Here is a 17,662-nt window from a genome sequence, read left to right on the forward strand (position 1 = left end):
TTAGAAACTTCTTTCAAATATGAATTTAATGGTATACTTTTTTGGCATACAACTCATATTTCATTGGCCAAGTTATAACAATCTAAAATTACATGTAGACCGAGTAGACTGGAAGAGCAGGATGTGTTTCGTAAAGAAGCATGTTTGTTTTTTTGGCTTCTCTTTCCCAACCCTATTTACGTTTGTGCTAGACATCAACAACCCAATGCATCAATTTACTAATATAAATATATATACACAACAGGATCCCCCCAAACTGGGGTAGTTTCATCCTAGAACTAAGCATTGAAATAACAAAATAATATGAAAACCACATGATCAAATTCCCACTCTAGCTCCATTATTAGCTAAAACCCTCTAAAGGACGACAACAACAACACCCTTAAAAACAACAACGACGATGATGACAACGGTTACAAGAAATGATTTGTGCGGATATGGTCGTTGCTGGCTTGTTCGACCATTGGTTTGAGCGCTTCGTTTTTTTTTCCTTTTACTCCAGCTAGGCATAGCTTCGGTCTTGTATAACTTTGTCATTTGCCATTGTGATTCTTTGTGTATGTGTGTGCGCGCGCGTCGGTGTTTTATGTGCGCATCCTAGTTATGTAGAGGCGGGGTGTATGCTTCCTGTGTTTGTATACCCTTGATACTTCATTTTGAGTTAATAAAAAAAACATGGAACGAACTCATCAAGTTTGGAATCAATCCAGCCGCGTTTGAGCCTCCAATGAACAAGTTTTGTGAAGATAAACATAGGAGCCACTAACATGGTCAAAAGTTCTCTTTCTATTTTCTCACTTCTCATTCAGGTTTGTGAATTGTGAGCTCATAACAACCACTAAATCTCCTGGATTGAGAACAAGACAAGCTTTTCTTCCACCCTCTCCTCTCTCTTTATCTTAGTGAGACATCTCAGTAATTGATTTAATTGAGATCAACAATTTACAAGTGTTCCATCTAAAAATAATAATCTACAAGTGTTCAACATACATGCTTCAGTTTGGCCTCTTAACACATTTGGCCCATGCATATGGGAGAAAAATTGGATGGCCCTGAACCGCACTGGCTCTCACATGCACGCTCATATGGGTCGCTCGCTATCGCTCACTCGTTGGCTATGTTCTGTCGGCTTGTGTTGGAAAGAAAAACTCTACGAGCACAGAAAAAACCGATTCATTTTTTCATAGATTTGAAAAGGTTAATGAATCTTTATTTTGTGAATTTGAAAGTTGTTTGTGAATTTTTAAAAAATATTCATGGATTTAAAAAAAGTTCATTAATTTGAGAAAGTTCACAGCATTTTTAAAAGGTTCATGAATTTCAAGAAAAGTTTACAAATAAAAAAATATTCAGTAATCTAAAGATTGTTCGTAAAATTCTAAAAATGTTTAAAAATCTGAAAATTGTCCACTAAATGCAAAAAAAATGTTTATGCTTTTTAAATCACTAATTTGAAAATTATTCACAAATTTTAAATACTTTCATGAGTTTGAAAAAAATTATGAATTGAAAATAAAAAAGGAAATACGTACAAAAAAGTTCAAATATAAAAAATTTAAAATGAAGAACGAAACAGGAAACAAATAACAAAAACCGATACAAAAAGCAGCAAAATACCCAAAAAAATGAACCGAAAGAAGGCAAATCCTATTTGGCGCTGCAGGCGCCCGTTTATGTGTATTTTGCAAACGGGCACCTGCAGCCAACCAAGCTGGGCCGGCCCATCTCACCCAGTTCTCTTTCTGTCTTTCTGTATTATAGACAGAAAGAAAGAGCGTCCCCGCAGGGGATCGAACTAGGCACCTCTACTTCGAGCTGCCCGACAGAAACCATCACGCCACAAAGCCCAACGTGGTTACTCGCATCCCCTTATATCTTTTCTTCGTTTAACTTTACTTATTTCCTTTTTTCTTTTTCCGTTTATGTTTTTCCTTTTTTTTCTTTTCTTCTTCCTGGCTCAATGATTTTTTTTATAATTCGTGAACTTTTTCTTCATATCGATGAACTTTTTTTTCAAATTCGCTGAACTTTTTTCAGATTCGATGAACTTTTTCATATTTAATGAACTATTTTTTCAAATTCGGTGAACTTTTTCATATTCGATGAACTTTTTTTCAAATTCAAACTTTTTTCAGATTTGCTGAACTTTTTCATATTTAATGAACTATTTTTTCAAATTCGGTGAACTTTTTTTCAAATTCACTGAACTTTTTTTCAAATTTGATGAACTTTTTCAGATTTAATGATTTTTTTTAAATTTGATGAACTTTTTTTCCAATTCAACAAACTTTTTCTAAATTTGATGAACTTTTTTTCAAGTTGATGAACTTTTTCAATTTTGTATATTTTTTGATAATCTATGAACATTTTTTTTCAATTTGAATGCTTTTTTTTCAAAATTGATGAACTTTTCTTCAAAAATGATACCTTTTCCTAATCCATGAACCTTTTCTTGGATTTCCCGCGCGAGTTCGCTGGCCGATGCGTTTTAGTGGGCCGGCCCAACATGCAGGGCGCGTGGGCGCCGGATCTCCTAGCCGGCGCTTAAGGCACCGACTAGGAGCTCCCCCGAAAGAATCTAGAAGCTTTCAAAAGCCGGAACTAGTAGAAGCTTTACATGGGCCGGTCCATAGGAAAAGACGAGTGGGCCATTCATACGAAAAACAAAGTTTTTTTTTTTGCAGACTGAAGAACAACATATTCTTAACAAAGTATTCGGCATTTCTCAAAAGAAAAAGTATTCGGCGAGCTTAAGCGCCGAATAGGATATAGAGTACCCATGAAAAGTATTTGCGCTGTGTACATGCTACATGCTCCAACCATCATGTAGCATGCGTGTGCCACATTTTCTCAACAAAAAGAGGCGTGGGAGATTGATCCGAGTTTAACTTGCTAGCATGGCTTTGGAATCGCAACTTGCAGTCGAAACCTTTGCCCGGCGTTTTCACCCTTTTTCCTTGGCTGAAGCGACGAGGATGCACCTGCGCGATCCATCGGCAGAGTGAGGTCGGGTCGGTAGGTTTGAACGCGCATACATAGTTCGAAACAGGTTCCGAATGTCACCACGATGTTCGCGCTAGACACATCTTCTTTTTCTGTAGATAAAAAAGAAACAAGAGCGCACAGTGACAACATTGTCCTCGTCGTGCAGTGTTCTATGCGCAGACCATACATGTAGTGCAGTGCTATTCTCGAGCCTTCGTTAGAAAAAAAGTACTCGTCCTCGGCCACCAACGACGACGGAGTCCGCATGGTTTTCGAGAAAAGACCGGCTGCTTACACCATCTATAGTCAGACCTCTCAAACGCACCTTATATGTCCGGCCGGGCCGCCGACTGGTCATATTTTTTCGACTCAGACGGGCGCCTCAAATGAGCCTCAAACGTCCGGGCTGACCGGCACCCCTCATATCCAGCCTAAATATGCGGCGGATATAGGGGCGCCCGGGCACGCCCGCCACGTCGGACTGACGAAGGGTCATAGCCAGAAAACGCCATCAAACCCGGCGGTCCGAAACTCGTCTCCTACGTCGGACCAGTGGCGCTAAGTGGCGTAGCTCCAGTGGGTCGCGTAGTGCATTGTCCGGCTATTTAAGTCGACTAGCGGCACCCAAACCCTATCATCCATCCACATTTTTCTCCTCTGTCCGCCACCGCCACCGCCACTTTCCACTTCACCCATCCACCTAGTAGCCATGCCCCACACCGTTGGGTGAGGAGCGAGCCCTTTCTGACGCCGGAGTGCCGGCTCGAGCTCCTTGAGCAGATTCGGGCTAGGCGCGAAGCCCGGATCGACGTGGGGCTACCTCCGGATGTAGTGGATCCGGAGGACGACGACGACGACAAGGAGGAGGAGGACTTTGAGGAGGAGGGGGATGAGCCGGAGGAGGAGGGTGTGGGGGACGCTTGCGACGGGGATCTGCATGCGGAGTAGCAGACCATCCTCAATTCCCTCCGGTCGGAGTCGGCTGCGGAGGCAAGACGCCGTCGTTGGCAGGAGATGGAGGCACAAGAGGTTGCGAAGGAGGCGGAGATGTTCGCCTACATGGATGAGGTCGAGCAGGGGGAGGATGAGCCGGAGCTCTCCTACCCACCCGTCCAGCCGGCGCCCGGCACCGTCGTAGCTAGAGTAGTACGTAGGTGCTTTTTATGGATTTAGGGGATGAAATATGAGAAAAGCGGATGCAAAATGACTAATTCAAGGTGTGCCTGGTCAGTGTCCGCGTACGCGTCCGGACGCGTGCATGGGCGTTTGAGGGGCCGGATTTGCAAAAGTCGGCTCTGGATGCTGTTACTAGACTATAGCAGATAGATAAAGATAGATCGATCTAGTACGTTAGATGTAGATTTTCAACAACGATAAAACGAATTGACCACCGGCCGGAGCAATGCTAGAGCATCTACATCCAGAATTGGCAAATCCGGCTTTCTATATGACTGCAGACACGTCTGGACGTGATTATTGACGCAGCCAAACGGCCCCTCATATGTCGTGTCTAGCATCCACATACCTCAAATTTGGAGTCTCGAATTCATGCACTCTTCTTTCTTTGATTAAGCCCTTGAAGTTGAAAGTATGCTCCACCTGCCGGTCCATTTCCTTTTGCATGCTCATGACCATAATCTTGTCCACTTCTTCGTCCGAATCCGACGAATTAGAGAACTCAGCTTCAATCATTTTATCAAGCTCCGTCCGTTCATGCTCTTCGTCCGACGAAGCATCAAAATTCATTGATTTCCCTGCAAATAAATCACAAAAAACCGGGTCGGACATTGTGTCGAACACATAGAGGACAAGAGGCAGCCAGATAGTTGCCAGGTGTACCGCGGTGCCGTCCGGGTTGGTGATGATGTCGCGGCGGCGAGCACGGGAGAGAGGACTGTTGTACCGGTGCCGGCGGTGCTAGGCTCGGAACGGCTGCGGGGCAAGGGTGGCGACGGAGGTGCGAGACGTCCGGCGCAGAGAAGGATGAAGAGAGGAGAGAGCAAATGGATCCGGTAGGTCGAGGGTGGATTTGGTGCAATATATGATGGGATAGGCACGTCGAGTCCGACGTGGAGGACACGCTTGAGCACGCACGAGCATCCCCATATGTCTCATATTTGGGCTGGATATGAGGGGTGACGGTTAGTCCGGACGTTTGAGGCACCCATCTTGGTTGGTTTTTTTGACTGGTGAGGGCATCTCCAAAGCAGACCCTCAAATCTTCATTATATGTCTGGACCACAGTGTCCGGACCACTTTTATCATCTAACGGGAACCAGTATAAGTCCGCGTAGCAGTCCGGACGTACGGATTCCGTAACCAAGAGACAAACATGTGGGACTTTGCGGGTTCAAACATGCACTTGACCAATCACATGCATGGTCTTTTTCTTCTCTGTCTCCTCCCAACTGCACATGCGTGCAAGCATGGTTCGTCTCTTCACTCTCTCCTCCCAACTGGACACTAAATCACAAATATTTCACCCATGGTCTTCATCTATTTTTTCTCTTCCCGGATACTTTGTGATTAGCATTGGATGGCTCCCTTTCATATCATATCCACAAACCACATCCAAACATAAAACAAACATATATCAAGAACATTTTTTGATCAGCTTTGAAGATGGCATGAGTGACCGGACTGTCCATCCGAACGTTTAAGAGGGATATCCATGGTCACAGGGACGCGAGAGGCCAGCGCACCCCACGGATTTTCGTCCGGTCGTCCCGTGGTCAACATCGGGCCGATCGATCGATCGATCGTACGTAATGCTCCAATCTTTCCCGCTCACCCGTCGCGGCGCTTTTGCAAAAAGGCCCCCACGTTTTTTAAAAATAAACCCGCACTCCATAGTGGGCCGGCCCTTCCGTTTGCAGGAGTGCGAATTGCAAAAAGGCCCCCACGTTTTTTAAAAATAAACCCGCACTCCATAGTGGGCCGGCCCTTCCGGATTTTCGTCCGGTCGTCCCGTGGTCAACATCGGGCCGATCGATCGATCGATCGTACGTAATGCTCCAATCTTTCCCGCTCACCCGTCGCGGCGCTTTTGCAAAAAGGCCCCCACGTTTTTTAAAAATAAATCCGCACTCCATAGTGGGCCGGCCCTTCCGTTTGCAGGAGTGCGAATTGCAAAAAGGCCCCCACGTCTTTTAAAAATAAACCCGCACTCCATAGTGGGCCGGCCCTTCCGTTTGCAGGAGTGCGAAAAATAAATAAGGGGCACCGGGGATCGAACTCGCGCCACGGTTTTGCTGTTGAGGAGACACAACCAGCTGGGCTAGCTATCCGTTCTGTACATGCAACGCCTCGCTTGTTTTATTTAATAGTACCACCTCGCTGCTTTAAACAAAATTCTACCAATTTATATAGATCAGCAAGTAGACGTCAACAAGCCTCGTCGGAAATTGAATGTAAATTTCAATAAAGATGTGATGTTGTGCTATATGAAAAAAAGGACACATAAGAATCCGATACAGAGGGGATCTTGCGCTAAGAAATGCAAAAGGAAGAAATCTCCCCTAAACAGCCCAATTAGCTGATCATTCGGATGGATTTCTTAGAAAGAAAGACCCATAATGGGAGGGTGCGGCAAGGCCATAGATAGGTTAAAGATTTCTTTATCATATTTTTTTCAAAATTCTTCTTCGTCATAAAGTGCATGCAATGACCAATTAACCGATCATTCGGATGGATTATTTAGAAAGAAAGACCTTATAATGGGAAGGCACGCCAAAACCACAGGTGAAAGATTTCTTCATCAAAAATTGCATGCAAAGACCAATTAACTGATTCTGCCACTAGTGCAGAACCGGGCTTTAGCGCCGGTTCCAACCGGCACTAAAGAGTGGAGACTAAAGGCCCCCCTTTAGTACCGGTTCGGCACGAACCGGCGCTAACGTGCCACCACGTGGCACGAGCCAGGCCCGGGTGCGTGTAGGACATTAGTACCGGTTGGTAACACCAACCGGTACTAAATGTTTGGGTGTGTTTTGGTTTTAATTTTTATTTTTCCTTTAGTTTTGTGTTTTCAATTTAATTTAGTGATTGTTTTACATTATAATGAGTTGTTAAATCATTAGGTGAAAGTACCGCAGATTAGTTTCGACTGGATGCATGTGGATCTAAGTAATATGGATATGGCATATACTTGATCACTTAGCTAGGATCCATCCAGTTGAAACTAATATGCAGTTTCTTTCATAAATGATATAATAACTCATCATCATCATCATCATCATATTAATATAAAAACTCTTGCATCATATCATCACCAACAACAGTATATACTAGCTAGCAAAGATATCATCAAGTTCAACATGGTCATGATATTATAAGCGTTCATAACACCACAAAAGCAAATCACTCTTTGAGATTAAGTTCAGGACGAAGAACACGGACACGCATGAGAAGACAACAAGTACTAAGAGCATGATAACTAGCTAAATCACTCCTGCTGCTCTCTCTCAGGTAAAATAGCATAGAACATGTATAGCTCTCCTGATTCATCATATTGGAGCATGCAGATGAACCTGTCTCCTAATCGTGGGCTGCGCTTCTGATTGCTGCCCCCTAGTAATTCTCTGCGATCGTTAACAATTTTGCTCCAATCTTTCACTATTAAGCATTCATCGCTTTCAGAAATCCTGAATGCACTCATGTGCACTGTAGGATATCTTGGCCGTAAGCTAACAATTGACATGCAACCTTTAGTCTCGATCCACTGAGGCACAACTGTCATCGGGAGTCCCTGTTGAAGAACATCGTATAGTAATTAATATATACTTAGCAATGAAAGTTTAGCTTGAAAAATAATGTATGCAAAAGATGCACTGAGGACTAATAGTAAAAATCTTACCATCTCTCCTAAATACATGTGACCGTAGTTCAATACGATCACTATTGGTCGCACGTTTTGAGTACTAAAATTTTCAAATTCAGGAAAATGATTTCTCTTAACAGCATCAAGATCCTCAAGCCATGAAACATAATGACTTATCTCCTCGCAGTTTAGTTCAGCTTCGGGACAGTAGTAGGTCCTGTCTACCAAGCGCCGGACATGTTTGCTTGAATGGAAATAAGCTGTCAATAGAAATTAGTTGTCAACTATTTTTGAATAAACAATATCAAAGACATAAATATGGTTGAGAAACTCACATAATGGTAGAACTGGATGCGTCTGCACATCGATCCAGATGTCTCTATTAACTTCAATACCATCTTCCGGACGAATATCAAAGGTGATAACCATATCAGGCTCAAATGCATAAGCCTTGCATAGTGCTTGCCAAGTTTTGCATTCAAAATAGGTGTACGTGTCTGCATTGTATAATTTGACGTTGAAAGTATAACCATGCTCGGTCTTCAGGTAAACTCTCTTTACCTCCATAGTTTCCATAGCACTGAAACCTATCTTATCCAAGACAAAAATTCTTGCATGGCAGGGGATGCGCTAGTAGAATAGTGAAAATTTAAAATTATAAGTTGAAGCAAATGAAGCATATATAAGTCATGCTTAATTACGAAAAAAGACTTGTCGTTGTGACTTACTGTATCCACTTCGAAGGTCTCATCCAGCTTGATGCTGAAGCGCCTATTATCAACAAGGAAATTTCTGTCGCAGAAGCCGCGCTGGTCTTCACAGAATTCGCACGTAATGAAACCTTTTTCGTCGTCAGACGACATTTCCTATGTTCATATAGGTGAAACATTAAACAATTACTAGTTCTATTAATTCAACTAATTCAACTACTTCTATTAGTTCAACTAGTTCTATTAAACTAATTCAACTAAGCATTTAATAAAAATAAACTTGTTCTATTAATTTTCTTACTAAAATATATAAAGTAGCTATATATATAGTAATATTTTAATTAGATCATCAAATCTCATATACCTAAATTTTCTTACTAAAAATAAACTAGTTCTACTAATTCAACTAGTTCAACTAAGCATTTACTAAAAATAACTAGTTATATTAATTCAACTAGTTCAAATAATCTCATATACCTAAATTTTCTTACTAAAAATAAACTTGTTTTATTAATTTTCATACTAAAAATAAACTAGTTATATTAATTCAACTAGTTCAAATCTCATATATATACCTAATTAATATCTAGCTAATTCATCTAAAATTGACATTAATATTTAACATCTTTTCCATATAATTCATCTAACATTAACATTCTAACGTAATTTATCTAACATTAATCTAAACAACAGAAAACAGAAAATAAGTAAAAACAATATGTGTGTGTGTCTGTGTGTGTGTATGTGTGTTTACGAGCGGGGGGCGGCGGAGTACGGGCGGCGGCGCGAGACAGCGATGCAACGGGGACGGCGCGACGACGAGCGGCGGGCCGGGGGCGACGGCGCGATCGAGACGGCGACGTAGTACGGGGCGGCGGCGACGGGCGGCGGAGGCGACGGCGACGACGGGCGGCGGGGGCGACGGCGTTGACGGCGACGACGGGCGGCGGGGGCGACGACGGGCGGCGGGGGCGGCGGGGCCTGCGAGGGCGGCGCGCGATGGGCGACGGCGCGGCGGCGGCGGCGATGTCGCGCGAAGTAGTTGGAGAAGAAGTGGTGGTCGATGAAACTGAATTTTTTGTAAGTGCCATATATATAGGAGGGGCCTTTAGTACCGGTTGGAGCCACCAACCGGTACTAAAGGCCAATTTTCGCCAGGCCAAGGGGCGGGAAACTGCCCCTTTAGTATCGGTTCGTGGCTCCAACCGGTACTAAAGGCCCCCCTTTAGTACCGGTTAGAGCCACGACCCGGTACTAAAGGGGTGCGCTGGCGCAGGAGCGGTGCGGGCAAGTTTAGTCCCACCTTGCTAGCCGAGGGGCGCCCGCACCAGTTTACAAGCCCCGGCGCGGCTGCTGTCTCGAACTCCTCTCTATAGCAGGCTTCTGGGCCTAACTTCGGCGCGCTGCCCTGTGAGCCTGCTGGCCCTTCTGGGCCTGTATTTGCAAACCCTAAGTCTGGCAGGCCCACTGGGCAGCGCCCCAACAATTTTTTATATAATTTTCTTCTATTTATTTTTGAGTAGTTTTTTTGCTGTATTTAGTTTCTTTGTGAATATAAAAAAAATATATAGTTTTTTTCTTTTCTGCATTATTTATTTTCTGCTATTTATTTTTGAGTAATTTTTTATATAGTTTTTGTCTTTTCTGTTTTATTTATTTTCTGTTTTCTCTTTTGCACATCCTATGTGGGTGAAATGATGATACCATGCCAAGTTTCGACATTTTCAGAGTTCATTTTGTAGTGATTTTCAATTTCACGGTCATTTAGCTCTCTAAACAAATCGGTAAATGACTAAAAAATAGCAAATGATGTCAGAAAGTTTTGAAAATCGATGACGCCGCTTTGAATGGTGTGTACGGAACGCAAAAAAGTCTGGAGTTGTAATAAGTTTAAAAAAATGAAGTGCCCATGTAACAGACGAGTTCTCGTCAGAAACCCTGATACTTCGAAAGAGATTGTCCAGTTTGTACACGAAGTGCGTCCAGTTTTTGCCGTAACCCTCTCTACTCTTTTGCATATGCTATGTGGGTGAAATGATGATACCATGTCAAGTTTCGACATTTTCAGAGTTCATTTTATAGTGATTTTCAATTTCACGGTCATTTAGCTCTCTAAACAAATCGGTAAATGACTAAAAAATAACAAATAATGTCAGAAAGTTTTGAAAATTGATGACGTCGCTTTGAATGGTGTGTACGGAACGCAAAAAAGTCTGGAGTTGTAATAAGTTTAAAAAAATGAAGTGCCCATGTAACAAATGAGTTCTCGTCAGAAACCCTGATACTTCGAAAGAGATTGTCCAGTTTGTACACGAAGTGCGTCCAGTTTTTGCCGTAACCTTCTCTACTCTTTTGCACATGCTATGTGGGTGAAATGATGATACCATGCCAAGTTTCGACATTTTCAGAGTTCATTTTGTAGTGATTTTCAATTTCACGGTCATTTAGCTCTCTAAACAAATTGGTAAATGACTGCAAAATAGCAAATGATGTCGGAAAGTGTTGAAAATTGATGACGTCGTTTTGAATGGTGCGTACGGAACGCAAAAAAAGTCTGGAGTTGTAATAAGTTTAAAAAAATGAAGTGCCAGTGTAACAGATGAGTTCTCGTCCGAAACCCTGATACTCCGAAAGAGATTGTCCAGTTTGTACACGAAGTGCGTCCAGTTTTTGCCGTAACACAAGAAGTCCGGAGTTGTAATAAGTTATTAAAAATAAAAAAAGGCACAATGCTCGTTAATTAGCTTCAAGCCTTTCGGAATAGTGCAAACTGCACTGCACATAGCTCCGTGCAGTCTACACTATTCCTCAAGGCTTAAAGCTAAGCAACGTGCAGATGAGCATTGCGCCTTTCCTTCATCGTCTCTGCACTCAGGGCTTATAAACCGCTCCTGGTGCCTCTCTCTTCGCGAGGTGGGACTAAAAAACAGCTTACTAAGAAACTATAGTACCGGTTCATGGCATGAACCGGTACTAAAGGTGCCCGTGGGGCCCCAACCTGACCACAGCCTGACGCAGCCTCATTAGTACCGGTTCGTGACACGAACCGGTACTAAAGATTGCTCACGAACCGGTACTAATGATCTCCGCCCGCCTAGCCGTTGGAACCGGCACTAATGGACATATTAGTGCCGGCTCAAAATCAAACCGGCACTAATGTGCTTCACATTTGACCATTTTTCTACTAGTGTACGCATGTATTGGCTACAACACGCATGCAGCGTGCATATGCCATATGCTTCTACGTATCCTAGGGATAGTGGTATGTGTCTTATCACATGTATGTTTTATTACATACTCTAAAATAACTATAGATTTCTTTAATTCAAAACTATATGATTTCAACAAAGTGATAAGGATTATTTCAATAAAGTGATACTAATTATTCGAGTGACTATTCTAAAACAACACCCAAATGAATTCTAGAAAAACAAATAATAAAAACGACCAGCGAAGATTTACTGCTCTTTTAAATGATGGTGAAGAAGGGAGGTAGTATTAATTGTTAGTTATTTTGTACCGTTGCAAGCACGGGCACTTTTGTTAGTGACTACGAAGATTGATCCGAATGAAAAAGAAATGCCAGCAGCAGAAGGGACGCGCGACACCTGGAAACGATGGACGCCGACACGCCGACTCCGGTGGTAACGTGTACTGTGCTATGTTGGGTGCAGCCTAGCCTTGACTCGTGACTCTGACTCGGTCGGCAGGTCAAAGCTATAGTTCCACGTACGATGTACGCTTTGCTTGCGTAGACAGAAGAGCCGAAGAATCCATCGCTTCTGTTTCAGATCAGAGTACTTCGAATAGCAAAAAACATCAACATTAAAGACTAAGATTACAGAAACTACATTTTTACAGTTTTTTGTCAAAAATCACTAACTCTAAGTCTATTTTTTGTAAAAAATACTAGTAGTCGGCTTAGGCCGTTTTGAGCACGATTACGACAGATGGGTCCCGCTAGACAGGGTGACGTGGCACAACATAACAGTTCGCAAATAGACAAAATAACAGGGACTAATTTGAAAAGGAGCCTAAAAGGATAATGTCCTCTTTTCAAATAATAAAAGAAAGAGGACAAGGACACGACACACGAGCAGGGAGCTCCATAGCCGCATACGGGTGTTAAGAACCTGGTATCTCTCTCACGATCTATGGGATACAAGCTTGGATTACAAGTAGCAATGGAGGTACAAGATTTGAGGAATCAAGAAGAACAGGAGGAAGAGGACCAGAGGTAGGAGGCGGGAGCCGTCGTGCCGTTTCGCCTGATCCTACGCGGATACCTTCGCCTGATGCTTTGGCCCTCCTACTTGTAGTTGTTGCCGTAGGGAGCCGGCTGGGCCTAGCCCATCACTCTCAGCCCATGACTGGAAAGGGGCTGACATCCCCTCCCCCTTGAAAGCCGGCTTGCCCTCAAGCCGGTAGCGAGTATCTGGGGGACGGGAGCACATGCTCGGTCGTGCACCGCGCGTTGCTTCTTCGCTGACTTGAGGACCCGGCACGATCTAGTCACCGACATCCCTCCCTGGATGAGACTCGGCTTGACCTCAAGCCAACGCCGCCGAGGATCTCCTGGATCCCATGGCGCTCGATGTTCCCAGGCTTGGTTGGAGCCGTTGCGGTAGCTGAAGTCGAGGTAGACTGCAACGATGGAGAGGTAGTTGTTGTGGCCGATGAAAATCCCGTCGAAGAAGGCGTCGTAGTCGTTGTCGGCACCGTCGCGGTTGAAGTCGAGGTAGCACTTGCAGTCGATGGAGCTTTGTGTGAAGACGATGACGACAATGATGACGCTCCTCCCTCCTTCATAGGACGCTTGTCGAGTCAATTCCAGTAACATCAAGCATGTCGGTCCGCCAGGATCCCAAGAGGTGCCCATCCGGTAGATGCCCCTTTCGATCTGCAACACCACTATAGCAGAAATGAACAGAAGCAGGCGACACCTGTTGTTGTAGTCATCGGGTTGCAGCTTGGAGGTGTCCAACAGAGGATGCAGTAATGTCGCCAGTTCATACGGTATAGCTTCAGATACAACGGCGGACAAATAGCCAGACTGAAGCACGTAATAGAAGCAGGAACTCCTAGAAGAAAATCAGTAGCAATTGAACTGGTATGCAGTTGCGGCTCATGCAGGCACAGGGCTGCTGGATCAGGTGGATGCTTGCAACAGAGAAATAACCCCCACACCTGATTAGTTTTGTTCGCAAACATGTCAACAACAGGAGCACTGACTTCATTCAGGTTCAGATTTGCTTGAGAACAACCAACCTCAAAGTAACATGGTGGTTGTACACAGTGAATACCTGATGGTTTCAGCAGTTTTGACCCGGTTTCTCTATGAACTCTGTGACACTTGAGGCATCCATTGTCCGGCAGAAGATTACAAGGAAGCATAAAATTGTTTTGTGAATTCTTCTCCATGCAAGGGTCATAATCTTCAGGGGGTTTGGTAGGTGGTCTAGGGACACAGAGCATTCTTGTTGCCTGCATTCCCACCCCCTAGAAGTTGCTTGCACGGTGGGTATTTTTCTCTCCATAATTCCCTCTTCCCTCAAGTAAATAATTGCAGTATGGTGGCAGTCAGACCAAACTGAACATGGTTCCTCAAGATAGTCCGCTTCCGATCGAAACTTAATTTCCCTTCGACTCAAAAATGACCAATTCACTGACATGCTCCTGGTATGCATGGCCCTCTGCGATTTCTCATGCCATGGAATACTAGATACAACAACATGCTCATCGTAGTTAAACATCCATTGTCCAGAGATGCTAGCTAGAGAAATCAGTGATAATCTGCAGGAAGGCCATGGTTGCAGCTTGACTGGAGGGGCTAGAAAAATATGCAATATTCTGAACTTCCCAAGCAAACCACATTTTTTGTTTGATCTGGTCGACGCCACAGCTCATAATCATTGTTAGCAGGAGATAGTAAAACCAAGCACCATGTCATCATCTTCGGACAAATAGGAAACAACCACTCGATTTTTACAATCCGAGAGAAGCACTGACCGGACTGCGCAATGATACACTTAACATGCCATTGTGAACCACTGCTAGCAGTAAGAAACCCCATGGTTATTCTGAGCAAATAATCCCCTGGATTCCAAGGGAACAAGCATAATGTGGAATATGAATCACACTTCCCGAATGAACACAACTTGCTGGAATTAGCTTTTACTAGCAGTGGCCTTTCCGGTCGCCACTCAAGGTTAACTGGGCTAAAAAAGTCCTCAAGCAAGTAAATAACAGCAACACAGCCTAGTTCATATTGCGCACTTAGCATGAAGTGAACAAAAATATTGTTAGAACATCCTGTGCTTAGAGCGCCCATTTGTTGTATGCTCATAAATGAATGTGCGGCCATAGAACAGGTAACTAGTCCCCGTTCCACAATACCCAGGTTCAGATCACCCACAACTTGCATTATCGGCTGACTCAGGACATGCATATCTCTTGGCACCATGGAGATCAAGCAAGCAAAAGACGGCCATGCAACAGGTCGTACCTTCTATCCCTCTGTGGAATCCTTCAAAAGCGATGGCCACGGCATCGGCCGTAGCACTAGCGTCTCGTGCCTGATGCGCGGAGACACCATCATGCTTAATGAGGACATAGGTGTGTCACTGAGGCAGACATGTGAACACTTTGTTGGCAGGGAGTCGTCCAAGTCACGGTTCACGAGCAGCTGCATAGAAGTGACGACTGAAACCATGCAAGGGGCTTGAGTGAGCAGAAGCACTTCCTCCATGTCCAGGGGCACCCGCGGGATAGAGTCACCGTTAATGGCACGATGAGCAGAGTCGGTGATAGGCGCCGGGGAGGCTGCTGGAAGCAGCGACATCAGCATTGTTGGCGACGCGACCGGCGGAGTGCCGATGGTGCGGACGAACTCGTCGTCACCATTGGATGGTCCCAAACCCTTGGCGACGTGAACGGTGGTGTCAAGGGCATGCTGGATGTCGACTGTGGGCGTGGGGAAGATGGAAGCAGTGGTGTCATGGACCTCGTCGACGCTGTCGATGGTGTCGACCTGGGTCGAGCACTCCGTCGAACAGGTGACGGGCACCATCGCGATGCACACCGGGGCTGCATCATGGGCGACCCTGGGGATCTCCTGGGCCTTGGTGGTGGAGGAGAGGTCGCCGGGGAGGACGGCGAGCTCGGTGACGACTTCTGGATTTGCCGCCACCAATGTGTACTCGGTCGTGCTTGTGACGAGGACGCGGCCTTTGCTATCGAGGGAAGACTTGGGGGGTGTATCCTGGACGTGAGGCAGCGTGCTGGTGCTGGCCGCCGTAGGGATGTTGACGGAGGGGTCCAAGACGGTGGAGTGTGCCGAGGCAGCAGTATCGCCCGCCATGAACGCATCCGGCGTTGCCGTGCGCGTTGGCGGTGAGGTTGGCGCCGGCAACACGTCAGGCGTAGCATTCCACATCTGCAGTCGACAGCACCGGAAGTAGATGCAGCGGCCGTCCCAGTATGCCAACGCGTGCGCCGCCGCGTGCGCCGAACAAAACCGCACATCCGCCGCCACACATGGCTGTCCATCCTCTGATATTGTTGGGGGATACACCACCAACTGCTCAACACCGAAGGGACCGAAGAGGGAATACATCACCTCAACGGTGATTGGGTAAATTGCTTGCTCCACCACCATGCTGAGAACTTGATCTGAGGACGTTTGGTGGCTAGACATTTTGTCAAACAGGAAGAAAGCGATGACTGGGAGAGACAATTTGGGGCGGAAAGGGATGGAGGACTGGCTCTGAATACCAGATGTTAAGAACCTGGTATCTCTCTCACGATCTATGGGATACAAGCTTGGATTACAAGTAGCAATGGAGGTACAAGATTTGAGGAATGAAGAAGAACAGGAGGAAGAGGACCAGAGGTAGGAGACGGGAGCCGTCGTGCCGTTTCGCCTTATCCTACGCGGATACCTTCGCCTGATGTTTTGGCCCTCCTACTTGTAGTTGTTGCCGTAGGGAGCCGGCTGGGCCTAGCCCATCACTCTCAGCCCATGACCGGAAAGGGGGCTGACAACGGGGAAAGAGACGATGGCCAGGAGCAGCTGCGAGCTCCACCGCCGGCGCTCTCGAGCTCGCATACGTGCGGGCCGACGCCGCTTGGCCACGAGCAGCAGCTCCACCGCGGCTCCCCTGCAGCTCCATCCCTTGCCCTTGCACCTCGCTGCGGCACAGCCCGGGGAACCTCAACGATGAGCTCCGCCACCACTGGGGCGCTCGAGCTCGCCGGCGTGCGGACCGAGGGCGCCGTGCGGCGAGCCGCAGCTCCACCGCGCCTCCCCTGCCCCTTGCTGCCGTGCAGCCCATCGACCCTTGACAGTGAGCTCCGCAGCCGCCGGCGCCGCCTATCTCTCCCATCTCTATCTGATGCTTGCCGCCGTCGTCGTTCTCCTGCAGCACGCCATTGAGCTCATCCATGGCCGCACGATGCTCAAGTCGCCGTCGGAGCTCCGTTGCCCTGCCATCCTAACCGACATCGCCGCCGAATACATGCCGTCTTGCCCGTCCCCGACCACGCCGGATCACCCCTCTTCCCCGCTGCCGAAGCACAGCAGTTGCGACGACCGCACACATGGAGGGAGTGCCCGCCGGCGTTCCACCACCGTACTGGAGGACCCGATTGCTTTTTTTCAGGGGTCCTCTTGCAAAATAAAATTGTAGCGGGATGTAATTGACTTTTTTTTGCCACGTCACCTGTCTCGCGGGACCCACTTGTCATAATCATACTCAAAACGGCCTAAGCCGTCGACTAGTGTTTTTTGCAAAAAATTAAACTCAGAATTAGTGGTTTTTGAGACAAAACTGTAGAAGTGTGGTTTCTGCAACCCTAGCCTTCGATGTCGATATTTTTTGCAATTCACTCCAGTACTTCACCCATGTCCAGAAGAATCCGGTTCATCTTGCACTCTGAATTGAATATGAATTTCAGAGCACTGGCACCTGAATCTTTTAGCACATGTTCTTCGATGATACTCCCTCCTTTCCAAAATATAAGACGCGATTGACTATGCATGGTCTTCGATGCATGATTTTGACCACTAATCTATATCAAAGTACATGGATTGAGCATGTATAAATGGCATCGACGTATTTGTTTTGCGAAATAACTTTATTTCATATGC

The 17,662-nt window shown here is 45.7% G+C and overlaps 1 protein-coding gene across 1 annotated transcript; it reads right to left on the reverse strand.

Annotated features, from left to right (window-relative positions):
* Positions 1-13,826: 13,826 nt before the first annotated feature.
* Positions 13,827-16,345, reverse strand: LOC141021542 (uncharacterized). Its single transcript, XM_073497364.1, has one exon. The coding sequence runs from the start codon at positions 16,208-16,210 to the stop codon at positions 15,023-15,025; it is 1,188 nt and encodes a 395-aa protein (XP_073353465.1). The 5' UTR covers positions 16,211-16,345; the 3' UTR covers positions 13,827-15,022.
* Between the last annotated feature and the right edge of the window lie 1,317 nt (positions 16,346-17,662).

The sequence above is a fragment of the Aegilops tauschii genome, chromosome 4, assembly GCF_002575655.3.
Source record: "Aegilops tauschii subsp. strangulata cultivar AL8/78 chromosome 4, Aet v6.0, whole genome shotgun sequence".
Lineage (NCBI taxonomy): Eukaryota > Viridiplantae > Streptophyta > Magnoliopsida > Poales > Poaceae > Aegilops > Aegilops tauschii.

What these genes read in the sequence shown, in the direction of transcription:
- LOC141021542 (XM_073497364.1), bottom strand. Translation starts at nt 16,210, where the DNA reads ATGTCTAGCCACCAAACGTCCTCAGATCAAGTTCTCAGCATGGTGGTG.